Below are 16,104 nucleotides of genomic sequence, written 5' to 3' on the forward strand. Positions count from 1 at the left end.
CCCTTAAGTAATCGTATAAAAAGCGCGAAAAACTCGAGATCCGTTAGATTAATAATAAAAACAACCTCGTAAACGCTTTTATAAAAATAGTACTAAATAAGGGATTAGAGTAATTCGTAAGTAATAGAAAAGTTATTATATAAATAGAGGGATAAGTTATATAAAAAGAGTAAAGAAAAGGGGGGAAAAGAGACGACTTAATAAACGGGCCCGAGGTTAAATTATACCTCTAACTATAGTAATTAAATTAAAAAAAAAAAAAGAAAGTTAGTATTAGATTAGAAGTTTAATTCGACCGTAGTATATAGCCGACTATATAGGGGCTAATTAGGGGCCCTATTTATGATTATTATAGCTAGCCTAACCTATAGTTAGAACCTCCTTTTTATACTTACTACGCAGATATTCAGATAGTTTAATTAATCTCTCCGTTAACTACGGTTCGAACTAACTACCCTATAATAGGGATACTAATACATACTTATACTTGGCCGTCCTGAACATGATCGAGCTCAGACTATTAGCAAACTTCTGCAATGAGAAAATAATGGCTGCCTGATCGGAAATGCCCCGTAGTAATTTCTTTCTCAATAAGCCTCCTAACGTTGGCAAATTTTGAGGTCTTGACCGCTGCGATGTGAAGTATTGGCGGCTTACGTGCCAAGACAAATGTCTAGCTGCCTGCCTCGCCAAGTTAAACAACCCCCAAGCTCTAAGCCCCATGGGGTCTGATGTCGCAGGGGGGCCGTTTCCCCTTTCAGGATTCGAGGTCACCTTTCAAGAGGAAGTCTACCCCGATTGGTTGTCTTGCTAGTTGAACTAGGAGTATAACATTACCTCGTGAAGCCAACAGTGAGTCTGTCAGGTAGCTGCTGACTCGCCCCCCAGCAGCGGCAAGCGACGATGAACATTGATCCTTTCGCTGAAACCCTCGCAATCGGCAGTCTTATCAGCTGGGAATGGAGGAAATACACGTTTTCGGCTATTTGATTTCAGCTGACGTGAGATTCTCTGGTCTGTTTAATGAATGGGTTTGAGTTCTGTTCGAACAATATGACAACGCAGAAGTCGGGTCCATACGCGACTTGCCTGATGCTTATGCAGGCAAGTTGCTCAACCGCAGCGAAGAATGACTCTAGGACACCAAGGTAATTGAAACGTTCTGTGGCTCGTTCTGAAAATCGTTATCAAGCGCCAGATCTATAGTGTTTTCGGTAGAATAATTCTGCCCAAGCAAATGATCGACTAATACCATGTTGTGTACTCCGTAGGTCCTTGATGGCGTAGGCACCCCACAACCCGAACTGAAAGTTCTTCTGGACCATCCCTGCTGCCTTCCCTGCCACCTTAAAGTTAAGTGCCCTTTCGATCCGAGAGAAGTGTCACCTTAATCTCACCTCACTTGCAAAGTCCCGTAGCTTCAATAGATGATTGGTCTGCTTGTACTTCACTTTCTACTCGTCATAAGCTAGAGGAGTTGACCCATGATAGAGTGTGAATTGACAAATGATTAGCAAACACACGTTAAATGGTTCAGCAGACGTTTTTAAAAAGCGAAGTGCGATTCAAGAAATCTAAACAAACAATCTACAAGGCTGAACAAAAAAACAAAGAAATGATCCAATCAATCAAGGAACCGAACGTTTGAAATCAGGCAGAGCCAACGGCGAATTCCTTGACAACCTTACACACTGGAGCTGCCCCATTAGCAGCATACTCGCAGCGCTCGCCCTTCAAGGTAGAAGCCAGACCCCTCTTCTCCTCCATGCGGGCAAAGTGACGGGAGCGCTTGGTGGGAACGCTCTTGGGAGAAACGTCAGTGAAGGCCTTCTTGGTGGAGTCCCAGATCTTGTTGTCGGAGGTGATGAAAGGAGCACCGGCAAACTTGGTCAGCGACTCGTCCTTGCCATTGAAGAATCCAGAAATCTCCTCAAGGAAGGGAACAGTATCAATGGTCTGGTTCTTGCCGGAAAGAGAGCGCTTGCTGAAGGACTCCTTGCAGCTGTTGCGGTTTGCGACCTGTCCCACGTTGTCGGTAACGTACTTGCAAGCCTGCTCAAAGGTGGTCTTGGCTAGTGTGTCGTTCTTGCCCTTATTGAAGATACCGGCAAGGTTCTCCATGTCGAGGTGAAGGGACTGGATGGGCTTGTTGGTGCCGTCGGGTTGACCGTCAAGCCAGATGCAGCGCTGGCGAACACCATTGAGGACGGCGCCCCAGTTCCACTCGCGGCCGCACTGGAAGCCCAAGTCACCAACAGGGATGAAGACCTCGTCGCGTCTTGCCTGGGTGTCACTTCCCTTGAGAATGATGTTGGAGACGCAGATGGCATTGCCACCAGGCTGGATATCGAGAGACTTGAGGTTGAAACCATTGTTGGTCTTGAAGCTCTGAATAGGCGCCTCAGCGTTCTTCAGGCCCTTGAATAGTTCCGAGTCACCATTATTGCGGCATTGGTCCTCGGGCTTGTCACTATTTCCTTCGAAAACACCAAAGATCTGGGTGTTGGAGAAGTCGGACAGGATGATGGAAGGAGGGTTGCCCGCGGCATCTTGGTTGTCTCCGATTTCCATGCGGATGGTGTAGAAGTCAACCTCCTTGGGCTTCGTGTTGATGGCCGACATGATGCCAATGCCCGATGAGACGAGCCCCAAAAAGGTAGCGACATTGCCAATGGCGGTGCCGAGGGTTGCAACTGCTCCGATAGCGGCCATTGTGAATCGAATAATTGGTTGTAAGTGAAAGTGGTAGGAAAGTTCCTAAGTGAGTGAATAAAAAGCACAAAAAAATGAAGGAAGTACAACTCGTTGTTGCGATGGAAGACTGATCTGATTGAGGTGATGATGAGAAGAACAACATATTTTCGAGGACAAGCAAAGACTTTTATAACATCATGACACTAATGGAACTGTTCTCATTCCATGTACGGTCATCATGATCACTCCTCAATATCAATTTTGATAATGCCAATCCATCACCTCGCTTAGCCTCTTGATTGAATCCATATTGCGCCTGGCCAAGTAAGGCCAGCCTTTTCCATGGTAGTCGGCGCCGAGCGGACACTTTGGCAGTACAAAGGCCGAATGCCCGATGCTATTCTCAGCTGCCAAGTCCGTATTCGATGCTTCGTAAAGTGAATTAACAAGGTTATTATGGACTTCTTAGCATGCATGTTAAGAAGACTGTAGAATTCAATTCTTTACTTCTAAAACCGGCCAGGCGGGACGAGGGATCGACACTGGCAATGCTTGACAACTAGGATCCATGCACATACGGAAAAGCTCTCCGATACAACTCTGAAGGCATTCTAGTTGATAATGACACTGGCGAGTTAAATTAACTAATTTCCGACTACTACGAGGATTTCTTTTCGAAATATGCACTGGGCTCGAAACTTTGCCTCTTACGAATTAAAGCTCTTTACGTCGGACTGAGGGGACGTACGTACTCTTAGCTACTATAGAATTAAGCAGAGATGCGGAGTAGCGTTAGTGCAAAAATTATTACGAGTTATAGCACGTAGCAATGGGCATACGGAGTATAATAAAAGTAGCTTAACTATTAAAATAGAAATAAATAAATAAAAAAGGTCTATATATATAATATCTAAGATAGATACGTAATTTAGTACGTAACGGGTACTTTATAAAGTACGATTACTATCCTTATTACGTAATATACCCTCTAATTACTATTATTAAGGAGCTATTATACCTAAAATAAAATCTCTAAATACCCTTATAAAGGCCTAATTTAGTTAAATATAAAAAAATAAAAAATAAACGTAAGGGATACGCGTTTTTTAAACCGCGTTTATTATAAATATATCCCTTTATTTAAAATAAATAGAATCCTAACTTAAAATAGTACGTATTTTATTATTTTTAATATATAAATTACTAAGAGCGAGGCTATTTAGCCGCTTTATATATATTTAAATTCTTATAGCGTTACTTAGTTATTATCTTTTTTTTTTAACCTCTTATAATTATTATAAATACTCCTATTTACTACGCGCGCGCGCTTATATTATTAAATCGTTTACTAATTTTATTTTAAATATAAATATTTAATATATTTAAAAATAATAATAAGTTTTATATAATTTCTATAATACTTTTTATATATATATTATATAGTTTATTAAAAGTTTAAATAGGTAATAATACTAACGAGCCTCTCTAAGTCGTTACCCCCCCTATAACTTCTTATTTACTTATTAAAGCTTAGTTATTAAGCTCTTCTTTTCTAACTAAGAGAATATTAAAACTATTAATTAAAATACTAAAAACTTTATTAAGTTCGAGGCTCTTTTTAATAATTATAATAAAAATAATAATAAAATAAAAAATAATAATAAGAGTTTTAATAAGCTTTTACCTATCCCCCCCTTAAAATTTAAAAATAAAAATAAGATTAGTTTAGATAATAAGCCCTTTAAAAAGGGTATATTATATACTTATTATTTTAAAAGTTTATATTTAATATTATTTTAAAATTTAAAAAATATAAAATTAACTTTTTTTAAAAAGGTAATAAAAAATAAAAAAGAACGCTAAGAAGCTAAAGTACTCCCCGTAATAAGTATAGTTCTCTTTATTATTTTAAGCCTATTTAATATATACTTAGTCCTTAAAAAGCTTAAAAAAGAGGCTCTTAAAAAACGGGAGATTTAGTACTTATTTTATTTTAAAATAGCCCTCTAATATATTAACTTTAAAAATAATAATTATTATTTTATAAAAAAATAATAGTTAGTATATACGCTAATTTAATAGCTATTTAGCTAAAGGGTATATCGATATATTAGTCGTTTTATAATTAATAACCTAGGCCCTTATTAAAGTTATTATAAATAGCGCTCCCTTTTTTATGAATATATTGTCTTTTTTTATTATTAAAAAGCGCACTTTTAATTATAATTTTAATAAATATTACTAAGCTCTTTAATATTATTTACTAAATATATAATAATTAGAGGATATATAAAAATTATATTAGCTTTTATATAGAGGACTTCCTTAATGCGCACCCCTGGTCCTTTTTTATACTTATTATAATTATTTATAACTAACTTTTTATTATATTACCCGTTTTTATACCCTAAGTTATTAACTTAATAATTATTCTAGTTCTTATACTCCTTATTACCCCTATTACTCTTAGTTTTATAAACTTTAAAGCGTATAAAACGTATTTCTTAGTACGTATACTAACCCTCTTTTTTAATAACGCTATATTCTTAGTAATTATATACTTCGTAAACTAAGAGTTTAAATAATAAGTATAAGCCCGGGTTTTATTTTTATATATATATACCCTATAAAGTAAAGTTATTTTAAGAATTTAGGCCTTCGGGCTATAAGAGTTTTTTTAAGTATAGTTTAAATTAATTATTTTTAACTATTTTAATTATTTATAATAACTTCTTGCGCATCGTAGAGGTTAAGAAGTATATAAAAATATTTAAACTTAGCTCGTAAAAGGTTTTTAATAAGTCTATTTATTAATATATTTTTTATTAATATATAAGTAACCTCAAAGCTACCTCTAGCGTACTCTTATTTTAACTATATATTCTATATATTAATATAGCAAAGTTAAGTAACTATTCTTTTTCTTTCTTTTATAATAAATTAAATCGTTTATTAATTATTATAATTAACTAACTATACTTTTCCTAAGTTAAGGGTAATATCCTTAAAAAGGCGCTTTAAAGCTATAGTTCTTTTTATAATTTCTTTAAAATAAAAAAGCTTAGCTTCGGTAGTTAACGTCGTAACCGTTACTTAGCGTACTAATTTCTATTAAATTAGGCTATTAAAAAGGAATATTATATATTTTTAAAATAATTATCGTATTACCTCGTTATTTATAAAACTAATATTTCTAACTAAAAATAATAATTACGTACTTAGTATATTATTATAATAGAGCGTAAAATATCTCGTTATATAAAAATATTGGATATAATAATTAATTATTTTAATATAAGTTACGCTTAGGTTAGTTAAGAACCGTAATAATTATAAATAAGTAAAAGTAACGTCTAATTTAATTATAATAGCTATATAAAATATACTCCTAACCTTCTTTTAGTAACTCTTTATTTCTTCTTTTATTACCTACCCCTCGTTTAGTTTAAACTCTTTTTAAAAAAGAAGGGTAACTAAATATAATAAATCTATAAAATCGAAGCGCTTAGTAACTTATTTAATATATATATTATAAATAAAATAAACCTTATAAATAGTACGGTTTTATAAAATCCGTACTTTAAAAAAATAATTAATTAGTCTATTTTCTTTAAGGTTAATATATTCTTTTATATTATTAATAATCCCCTAAGCCGCTTTTTAATTATCTTAATAATATAGAATAATAAAGTTATTAATATAAAATATTAGTATTACTTTATTATTTACGGTTTAGTAAATATAAATCTCCTCGTAGCTATATATTATATTTATATTACGAAGTATAGAAATAAAAGTTTAAAACTAGAGAATTAGTAAGTCTTAAAGGCTATATAAAGCGTATTAGAGCTTATTTATTTTATTAATAACTTTATATCCCTCTAGGAGTTTAATAATTACTAACTTATCGCTCTTAAGAAGTACGTTAAGGAATACGTTAATAATATTATATTAGTTTATTTTAAGGTCGAATTAAGTAATTATTATTATTATAAGCCTAAAGGCTTTTATAACAAGCGTTAAAGCGTACGTATATTATAAGGGGTTAAGTAGTTATATATCCCCCCTTATATATATACGTACTTTTACTTTACTAACCTTATTATTAATATCGTACTTATAAATATATACTTACTTTAATAAAAATAGGATCCCTTATTTAGGATTACGGTCAATCTCTTTTTATATACTAATATCCCTTAGCTTTTTTATTTTTACGTTTATAATATCTTTAAGTAGCTTTTATAGTTATAATAAAAAATATTTAATATTACTAAACTTCTTTAGTAAGCTTTAAAAGTTAATTTTAATAAGTTGTAGTTTTTAAACTCTTTTAAAGCGCTTTAAATAGGTCCTATAAACTACTCTTTTTATTACTTAATAAAATATTATATATCTTATATTACTTTTTTTTATAGTTTTTTATTAATTAAGTATAAAAATAAAAAAAAAGTAATCTTAGAAACGGTTATAATAATTACCGTTTCTTATATTTAAATATAAAAGCGTTACGAAAATATTATTATTAAAGTATTATAGAGGTTTACGGGCCCGGTTTAAATATTTAAAACTTAATAGAGCTTTACTTAATACTTAATAAAGTAGTTCTTATAAGCTCTATTCTTATATAATAATAAAAGTTTATTATAAAAGTTCTTTATTAATATCGACTTTAGTATTAGGAATTACTTTTTTATAATTAGTACTTTATTTATTACGTACTTTAGCGTTTTATTAAGAGCTATTAAGAATTAAAAGCTTAAGAACTTTTATAATATATATAAGCGCTTATAAAAAGGATTATAAACTACGCAAAGCCGTTTATAACTTAGTTATTATATCCCCTTTTTTACCCCTACCCCTAAGCTTATATAAAGGGGTTATTTTAGAGGTTAATAATAATAATAAGACTATATTAGCCTCTTTAGCCTTATTTACCGCACCCTAAAGTACGTTTATTAGTTACTTAGCGTCTTAAATAATTAAAAATTTAATAATAATACTATCCTTAATTATAAAGTTATTTTAAGTACTAGTATTTCCGAAATCTAAATTTACTTCCCTAAGTACTCGAACTAACTTATTATTAATATTAAAGAGTTCTTATATTTCTTAGATTACTAAATTTACTTACTCGCTTATAATAGCTTACTTTTTATATATAGGATTATAAAAAACTTTTTTATTAAACTTAATATTTTTTATAATAAATACCTATTTAAGTACGAGTATTTAGACCTTATATATATTATACGTTTTTAATATATATCTAACTAAGTATTTTATATACCCGTAGGGAAGTATTTTAAACTTTTTTAATATATACCCCTCTTATAATTCTTATAAAAAAGATATACTTAATAATTATATATATAAAGGCTACTAAAATACGGGGTAATTAGTTTAGAATCCTATACTTAGTAACCCGTTTATTACTAGTATTAATACCGCTTTTATTAATTAATTTTTATTATAAGAAGCAAATCTTTTTTATTAGCCTCTCGTAGGGTAATATTATAAATAAAAATTATTATTAGTACTATTTTATCTTATAAATTTATAAAAAGGTTCGTAAAAAGGCGCATTTTATAAGCTTTAATAATTATAAGTTAACCTACTCTTTTAGTATTACTTATAAGTTCTTTTATATATAAAAATAAAAGTTCTATTTTAATTTCTAGCTCGCTATACTACGTCTTATATACATATCTAACGTTTATAATTAAAAGAGCGGTTTTATTATTATTTTAAAAAAAAAGATTAAAGTCCTTTTTTAATAATAAATCGCTACTTCGAGGCTTTATAATATAAAAAGCACTTCTTCTTCTATTTTAGTCCTTAAAAAGAACCCCTTAAATTACTTATTATATTTATTAAAAGCTATAAATATATATTATTGTTTATTAAAAAATAACTTAAAATAAAAAAGATCTTAGTATATACGGTATTATAGCCATAAAGCCTTTTTTAAAAGTAGTCTTTTTAAAACTACTATCTTAGCTTTAAATAATATATATATTTTATACTTAACTTATAATAGAGGTTTAATACGCATACTTTAAATCTTATATAATAATTAATAGAGAGTATTAAGTTTAAAATAACCTATTTTAAAGTACTAAAAGAGCGCGCTATTAAACCTTTTATAAGTATATTAATATAAGTAAAAAGATTTTTATAGTTAATTAGTAATATAATATTAGCTAGGCTTTATAAAATATGCTTAAAGTTTACGAAAAAAGGATAGGATTAGAGGAGCTTATATTCGAAAAAAACTAAATTATTCTTTTAAATAAGCTACTTTTTAATAATACTCTTATAAAGCGTTCCTTATTATAAAATATAATCTAAACCGTAGTATTAAAATGCGCTTCTATTTAATAAAGTCTTTAAGATTATATTAATATAAAATCCTTTAATATAAATAACGTTTTAAAGCTTTAAATTATAAGTTCCCTTTTTTTTAAATCCGTTTAGGACGCCCTTTATAATACGAGTACTATATATAATAATAAGTAATATAATAGTTCTTAATTTAATATAGTTTTTATTACTTAAGAATACATAACTCTCGGGTTTAAATAAGCTCTTATTATTAACTAAATATATTATTCTATAACTATTTATTATTATATTTTAAAAAAGGGGGTAAGTACTATTTATAAGAGTATTAAAAATTACGTTTATTTCTAAGTCCTAACTCTTTATAAATATAATAACTATATAGCCCTCGTTTTAGTTTATTAATAAACTCGCTATAAGTTAATTAGAAAATCTTTTTAAAAACCTAGGTTTCTTAGGGGTTTTATTATTCTTTAGCTAATTAGCTTTCTTAAGCTTATTATAAAGTAATTTCTATTTACTTAATTTAATAATAACGAGGACTTCTTTTATATAGCTCCTTAGTATTCGTATTAATAATTTATTAGTATTTTAGTTTATAAGTACTTATTTTAATTTTTAGTATACTATAGGGCGCTATAGGTATATATAATTATAAAAGTATATAATATTACCCTTATTATTTACGTTATTAACTAAGTTAGAGCGTTTAATAAAAATAAAATAAGCCCCTCTTTAACCTAAAAGTCGTTTAGTATATACGTTTTAAGTTACTAAGCTAAATATATATATAATCTCTTTAAGGGTCCTTATATACGTTTTAAAAGCTATTAATTTACTAAAAGTTTTATATATATATTAGCCTTATATAAAGTTAAGTCTAAACTTAATTATAATTAAGAAGTTAAGTATAATAATCTCTTTATTAATTTCTAAAATATCGTACGTTTTAGTTTAGAAATAAGTAAATTACTACTCTTTATATTAATATTAAGGGTTAATTCTGGTCCTTATTTTATTAAGGGCTTATTAATACTCCTCTCGAACCGTATTCCTTATTACTAATTCGGGGGGCGTAAATTTTTATTTTAAATATTTAACGATTTACTATATATTAAACTTAGCGCCGTTCTTAGTAATTTTTTAAAATACGTATTTATATAATATAACGTTAACTAATTTTATTAATTACTAAATAAGGACTTTAATATATATATTAATAATATTACGTTTATAAGCTATAAGTTACTCGTATTTAATATTAAGCTCTTATTATTTTTAAATACTCTCGAGTATATAAATCCTTTTTATAAATATAATATAAGAATAGATTTATTTACGTAAAGTAAGTAGTATAGTTAGTTTTATAAAAAGAAACCTAGCTTAGTTTTATAAATTACTTATATTTAAAGAAATTAAAAAGTTCGTATTAAGAGTTATATTTAAAAGCTATTAATAAAGGATTTCTTAGTTTTTTTAGTTATTTTTAAACGCTTTATAATAAGCTTAGTAAGCTTATAATTCTTTTTTATTATAAGTTATAATTAATTATCCGAATTCTAAGGGTAAAATAAGTACTATAAAGGGGTTAAGGAATATATTAAAATTTAGAGCGTTTAAGTCGACGTATTTTTAAACCCTAACGCCCTTATTTATAATACGAAGTATATTAAACTATTTAATTTAACTATCGTAACTAATTAATTGAGCTTAAGTTAAAGTGGGTATAAGTAAGTTAATTATTTTAAAAAGATTATAAGAATCGTATTAATAAATATATTATTATAATATAAGGTTTTAATTAAGAGCTAGGTTTATAACTATTATAAGTTATAGTACGTAATAATAGGTATATAGAGTATAATAAAAGTAGCTTAATTATTAAAATAGAAATAGATAAAAAAAAAAGGTCTATATATATAATATTTAAGATAAATACGTAATTTAGCACGTGACGGGCACTTTGTGAGGTGCGATTACTATCCCTATTACGTGACAAAAATAGAGTTCCTCTAGCCTACGCAGTGTATGCCCCCTATTGTGACTAGGAAGGCCTCGAAGCGGTCTTGTAACCGGTTCCCTGCTTGCCATGGAATAGAAGCTCTAGACTCCATTTCTCCATGATAACTGGGCTGATGCTAAGCCCTATCACAAATTTTCAAATTCGGTATCCATGAACAGCCCGCACTATGCGGACTGTTTTTCACCGCCGGCGGCGGGCTTTCAACTTAGTGAACATCGTTAAGCGACTTGTCAAAGCTGTGTGTCGTGTTCAAGGCGTTTCTCAACGCATAAAGGAGCTCGGCGTCCTTGTAACCCCCTGAACATGTCGCCTTGGCAAGCAGCGATCCGGATGAACTCAACGACTCGACTCGTTTGGAGGCCGAAGACTTGGCTATTTTGACAGGACAAACACCTTTCGGTAGTCCCGTGATAAGTTATAGCATAGCGTCTTGAAAAATTCTGACATTGATTGGAACTTTGGGACTGAATGCAACTTTTTTGACGCATTTGCCTGTCTATCGGCACCACATGTAGAGCGTATTTTTGGTCTCATACTCGCGGAGCCGGTCTGGGGGGAAAGCACGTACAGAAATGCTGCCCACAGCAATGAGCGTTAACGCTGATCTGTAAACATCCAAATAGCGTGTGCTTTTCCTCCGAGATCTTCATGACAATCACGGGGGAGGGAGGGCAAAAGAGAAAAGGCCATCCTTAGATTCCGAGGCCCCATGTCGTTCGATGGCCGAAAACCGATTGGCTGCTCCTGTTTCACCAACATGGAGACGATGAGGAACAACCTTGTTAAGGGTTTCAGCCTCTGGATGAACAGTAAGCCATTTAGTGGCCCCGTCCAACACTGCCACTCTTCATGATGGGCTGACAGGCGTTTCTGGCCCATGGGAATGGGCGACAGCGGGCCGCATGGATCCAAGTTTAGTATCGCAATTCTCGGCTCGTGCACATAATACTTATTCACCTAGCCAGGAAGCTTTCCGAAGCCTTAGGAGGATGCTGTCACGAGTTATGGCACGCAGCAATGGGCATACGGAGTGTGGTAAAAGTGGCTTAACTATCAAAGTGGAAATAGACAAAAGGAAAAGGTCTATATACACGATGTCTGAGATAGACACGTGATTCAGCACGTGACGGGCACTTCGTGAGATGCGATTACTATCCCTGTTACGTGACAGATGCTTTAGCTGGTTTGTGGCAAGCTAGCTGTGGGGTCTGTCTATGTGGTACAAGTGCAGGAAGTATCCTGGTACAGGGCACAAGACGACTTCTGACGAGATATGCGTCGATATTGATGGATCTAGTCTAGGACCATCTTAGTCCACTTGAAGTCGACCACGGTATTGTAAAACTGTCGTCGCCTTTGCCAAGAGATTTGACCATTCCTTTCGATGTGCCAACATCGTGATAAAGTCAGGTTGCCCTTAGGAACAATAATAGTATAATAGGAATTCTGGATCCACCAAGTCAACACGAAACAGGGGCGCACAGATAGTAGTCACGGTCGAAAGTTTCTTGCGCAGTGCAACACTGACTAATTATCTCGGCAACCTGTTGCAACACCTTATTTCATCGTTGAGTAATCGACCTGGTCTTGAAAGCACCAAGTTTCGAGGCTCCCCGACAGGAATTGCCGAAGGACCGGTGACTTTGTTGAACTTTGTTCGATAATGAGGTAGACCCCACGCCGCACCGACTCACAATTTTCAAGACGAGCACACATCACTATGGCCTTCGTTATAGGACATAATCAGACTCATATTGCGCTACTATATGTAGCAATATTGGGTCGTGACATCGCCGGTCCCCCCTTATCCGCCTCCTCCTGAACAAGGTAGGCGCAGATCATCAGCCTCAAGCAAACGGTTGAAGGCCCCCTCACGGGGCATCCGCGAAAGCAATACTATACTGGGCGGTGAGAAGAACAGGAGAAATCGCAAAGGATATTTTCATAGTATTCCAACCTTCGCCTTCCTTCTCAGCCTAAAAGTACGTATGGTGGTGTGAACTCGTCTTAGTCGAACTTCAATCTCCCTTGCTTGCTATGAAGAGGCTGAGGTAAATGATTTGATCTAGTGTCAGTCCACCAAGCTTGACACCACTGAGATCTTCGCCACATCCATATCTGGGTGGTTCTGGGATACAGACTGGCTATATACGGCCGTTGCGGGCATTATGTCACACATCTGGCTGCGGTTACCAGTTACAGTCTCACATCTGCCGGATCAACGCGCTACTGCCGTCGTTAGAGTTCATTGCCGCGTCCGCGACGAAGGTCCGGATACGGTCTCTTAGATTGTGCTGTTCGATTAGATCCTTGCCCGTGTTAAAAAATGAGCGCAGACGGTTCTGTCAGGTCATTGTACGCGACACTGGCAAAGTCCCGAGCCGTGCCGTTGAGCTAGATGACTAGTTTTTGCTGGTTGGGCTGATGATTCAAATGAATAAATTATGAGTTTATGTCATGCAGAGTTGACATCGGGTATGAGGATGTGATTGAGACCGGAGGTGGCGATGAGTGAAACTTTCTTTCGACCGACTTTGTGAGGCCTTGCGGAAGTTGTACTACAGTCATCTCAGCTTAGGACCTCAAGAGCGCGCGAAGAAAAGCGAGAAAAGAAAAATGAGGAAGCGAAAGCTACTACGATCATCTGTAATGTTTCTACTTGCATCAATTCTCGTTCCCAGAATCCCAGAATCTCAGCTAGTAAGCCATGGTCTTTGCTGATTCCCTCTCAACGTGGCGTTCAGGCCTGATGTCTCAGACTCATTTGAGCGGTGTGAAATAGTTCTTCCTGAAGTTACGTTTTCCTGGATGAACAACTTGATGTCGTCTGAGTTGAGAACATCCCAAAACATCTACCATAGGCGAATGCTGCCCGTGCTGATATTTTCGTGCGTCCGGAGTACACGTGTAACTATCGCGATAGCCTCAGTTCCCACACGTTTCCCGTATTAGAAACCAGCTGAACGAGAAGAATTTACTCACCTTCGGGGCTACTTTTGGGCTGGACTTGTCTGGCGTGTAGAAGGGAGATTGGACGTGGGGTCAATCTCTAAGCTAGACATTTACACCCAAGTCAAACCTCAACCAGCCACGGGCGGCAAGTGGGAGCATCTTCCAGCCACCAGCTTAGTTCCAGTTCATCCCACCGGATGCTCAATGACTCTGGCACACATTATCCCCATAGTTTCTCTAATCGTGGTACCAAGGATGGATACAGCCAGGGCCAATGGCCCTTTCATCGGCCAATGCCACGACAGGAATGGATCTGATAAGATTATCGGAACAGATTTTGACAACAATTGCCAGGCCTTGGGCAGATCAAATGATGTCAAGGCGATGAGGGATTTTTGGCTTGGATCCCGATCCTTACAACTCCCTTATTCTCTAGACAGTGGGAGGTCTAGCAGAAAGCATAAAAGGCACCTTAGCCTCACGCTACCCGATCTCATTTTTTCTCGCATCATAACATTTCAACAAACTCAATTACTCTAGTCACGCCCATCGACTCATCCTCTGATTCAACATGCAATTTCTCACCGTCGTCAGCCTTCTCCTTGTCGCCGTTACCCAGGTCGCGGCGGCCCCTCCTCCCGCTCTGGAGGGTCGAGACTATGCGCTTTGCTGCTACGTAGGTTCACGCTCTCGGCTTAGATGAAGTGATAAGAAAACTCTAACTGGTTAACAGCTCACTTGCAAAGACGACCCGGCGTGCAAATAATGGAGGACCCAACCGCTGATACTTGAACGAAAAAGTCTCGGAAAAGCTTCTGGGGACACTCACGGGAATGTTTTGGAATTGGGCAGAGACCACCCACGTGTCTCATACTTGTTAATCTATCAACATATTTTCCACGCCATGAAGGTACCAGATACAATCACGAAGTATTCTTGCCATGTGGGTTCAAAATCGGCGTTGCCTTCCGAATAGACGTCAACGTATGCAATGTCATGGATCTCATGTCGATGGGTCTACGCCTCTTATTGAGACATTATGGGGGCATTTGAGACTAGCCAGTGATGCCAGTGATAGGCGTCAAGCTGAAGACCAACACTCTTGCGATTCAGAGCTATGGGAATGATTTCGATGAAGACTACTTAGAACAGAATGACTAACGCGGGCGGGGTTGCTCTTGTGATCTAAGATGTCCTCTCTAATCATCGCTTCTTCAACTCCATCACGCAATTTCCGTTCAAATACTTGACCCTCCCCTGGTCGGGGTTGACCAGAGGTGGCCGCCAGCCCACCCCGTCACTTCCTCCCCTGCAACGGATCGAGTTTTCTAGTTCTCGCACATGACACATGGATAGACGGATGGGATACTTATGACGGACACAAGTTATGGCCACTATCGTGTACTTGAAATTTTCTTGTAGCTTACGACCATCCATATGATACCTTGTTCAGAGACTGAGGACTCCAAGAGAGAACAAGCAATTTGAGGTTGATTCATCATTCAGAATGGGATAGCTGATTGAAGAATGCCCGATAAGGCAAGGACCTTAACCGGCATGTCAGGACCGCCGTTTCCCAAGGCCCGCAAACCGCCCCTTGTGTTACCTTTGTCAAACGTGAAACTGGCATCTCATAGTCCGTACCATCCATATATTATGTCCTCGAAATGCTATTTGTAGCCGCCCCATAACGAAGTGACTGTGGTCGCGATAATACGGTGATGATAAAATAGCTCCTGGCGGCTAGAAATGTGTGCTGGGAGAGAGTCTGTTCTTGCTGACTTCTCCATATGGAAACCTATCTGAAAGATAGGGTCCGGCGTACGTGGAGGAGTTTCTATGATTCTCGAGTCTGGATTTATTTGGTGTTCAGGAGAGAAATTGTACGCGGAATCAATTTTAAGCTGGCCCTCGAGCCAAAACTTAGCGAGTCACTAACAAAGAAAGAGGCGATGATGCAGCACGGAGGGCGTTTGGGAACATCGCATGCGGGCCGCGCTAGCGACTGCTCGCCGGTATCCCACATGGCGGTCATGCCCAGTCCCGGGAGTGCCCGTCCCGTACGCACAGCAACACCTGGATGTTGGATCCGC

The 16,104-nt window shown here is 35.1% G+C and overlaps 2 protein-coding genes across 2 annotated transcripts; one reads left to right on the plus strand and one right to left on the minus strand.

The window, feature by feature from the left end:
- Positions 1-1,650: 1,650 nt before the first annotated feature.
- CLUP02_15810 (uncharacterized protein) lies at positions 1,651-2,712 on the minus strand (the record flags this gene model as incomplete). The annotated part of the gene is made up of 1 exon (XM_049294734.1): positions 1,651-2,712. One exon carries the CDS (start codon positions 2,710-2,712, stop codon positions 1,651-1,653), a length of 1,062 nt encoding a protein of 353 aa, XP_049151881.1.
- Positions 2,713-14,582: 11,870 nt separating this feature from the next.
- Positions 14,583-15,138, plus strand: CLUP02_15811 (uncharacterized protein; the record flags this gene model as incomplete). Its single annotated transcript, XM_049294735.1, has 2 exons — positions 14,583-14,687; positions 14,929-15,138. 2 exons carry the CDS (start codon positions 14,583-14,585, stop codon positions 15,136-15,138), a joined length of 315 nt encoding a protein of 104 aa, XP_049151882.1.
- Between the last annotated feature and the right edge of the window lie 966 nt (positions 15,139-16,104).

Source organism: Colletotrichum lupini, chromosome 8 (assembly GCF_023278565.1).
Source record: "Colletotrichum lupini chromosome 8, complete sequence".
In the NCBI taxonomy this organism is placed as follows: domain Eukaryota; kingdom Fungi; phylum Ascomycota; class Sordariomycetes; order Glomerellales; family Glomerellaceae; genus Colletotrichum; species Colletotrichum lupini.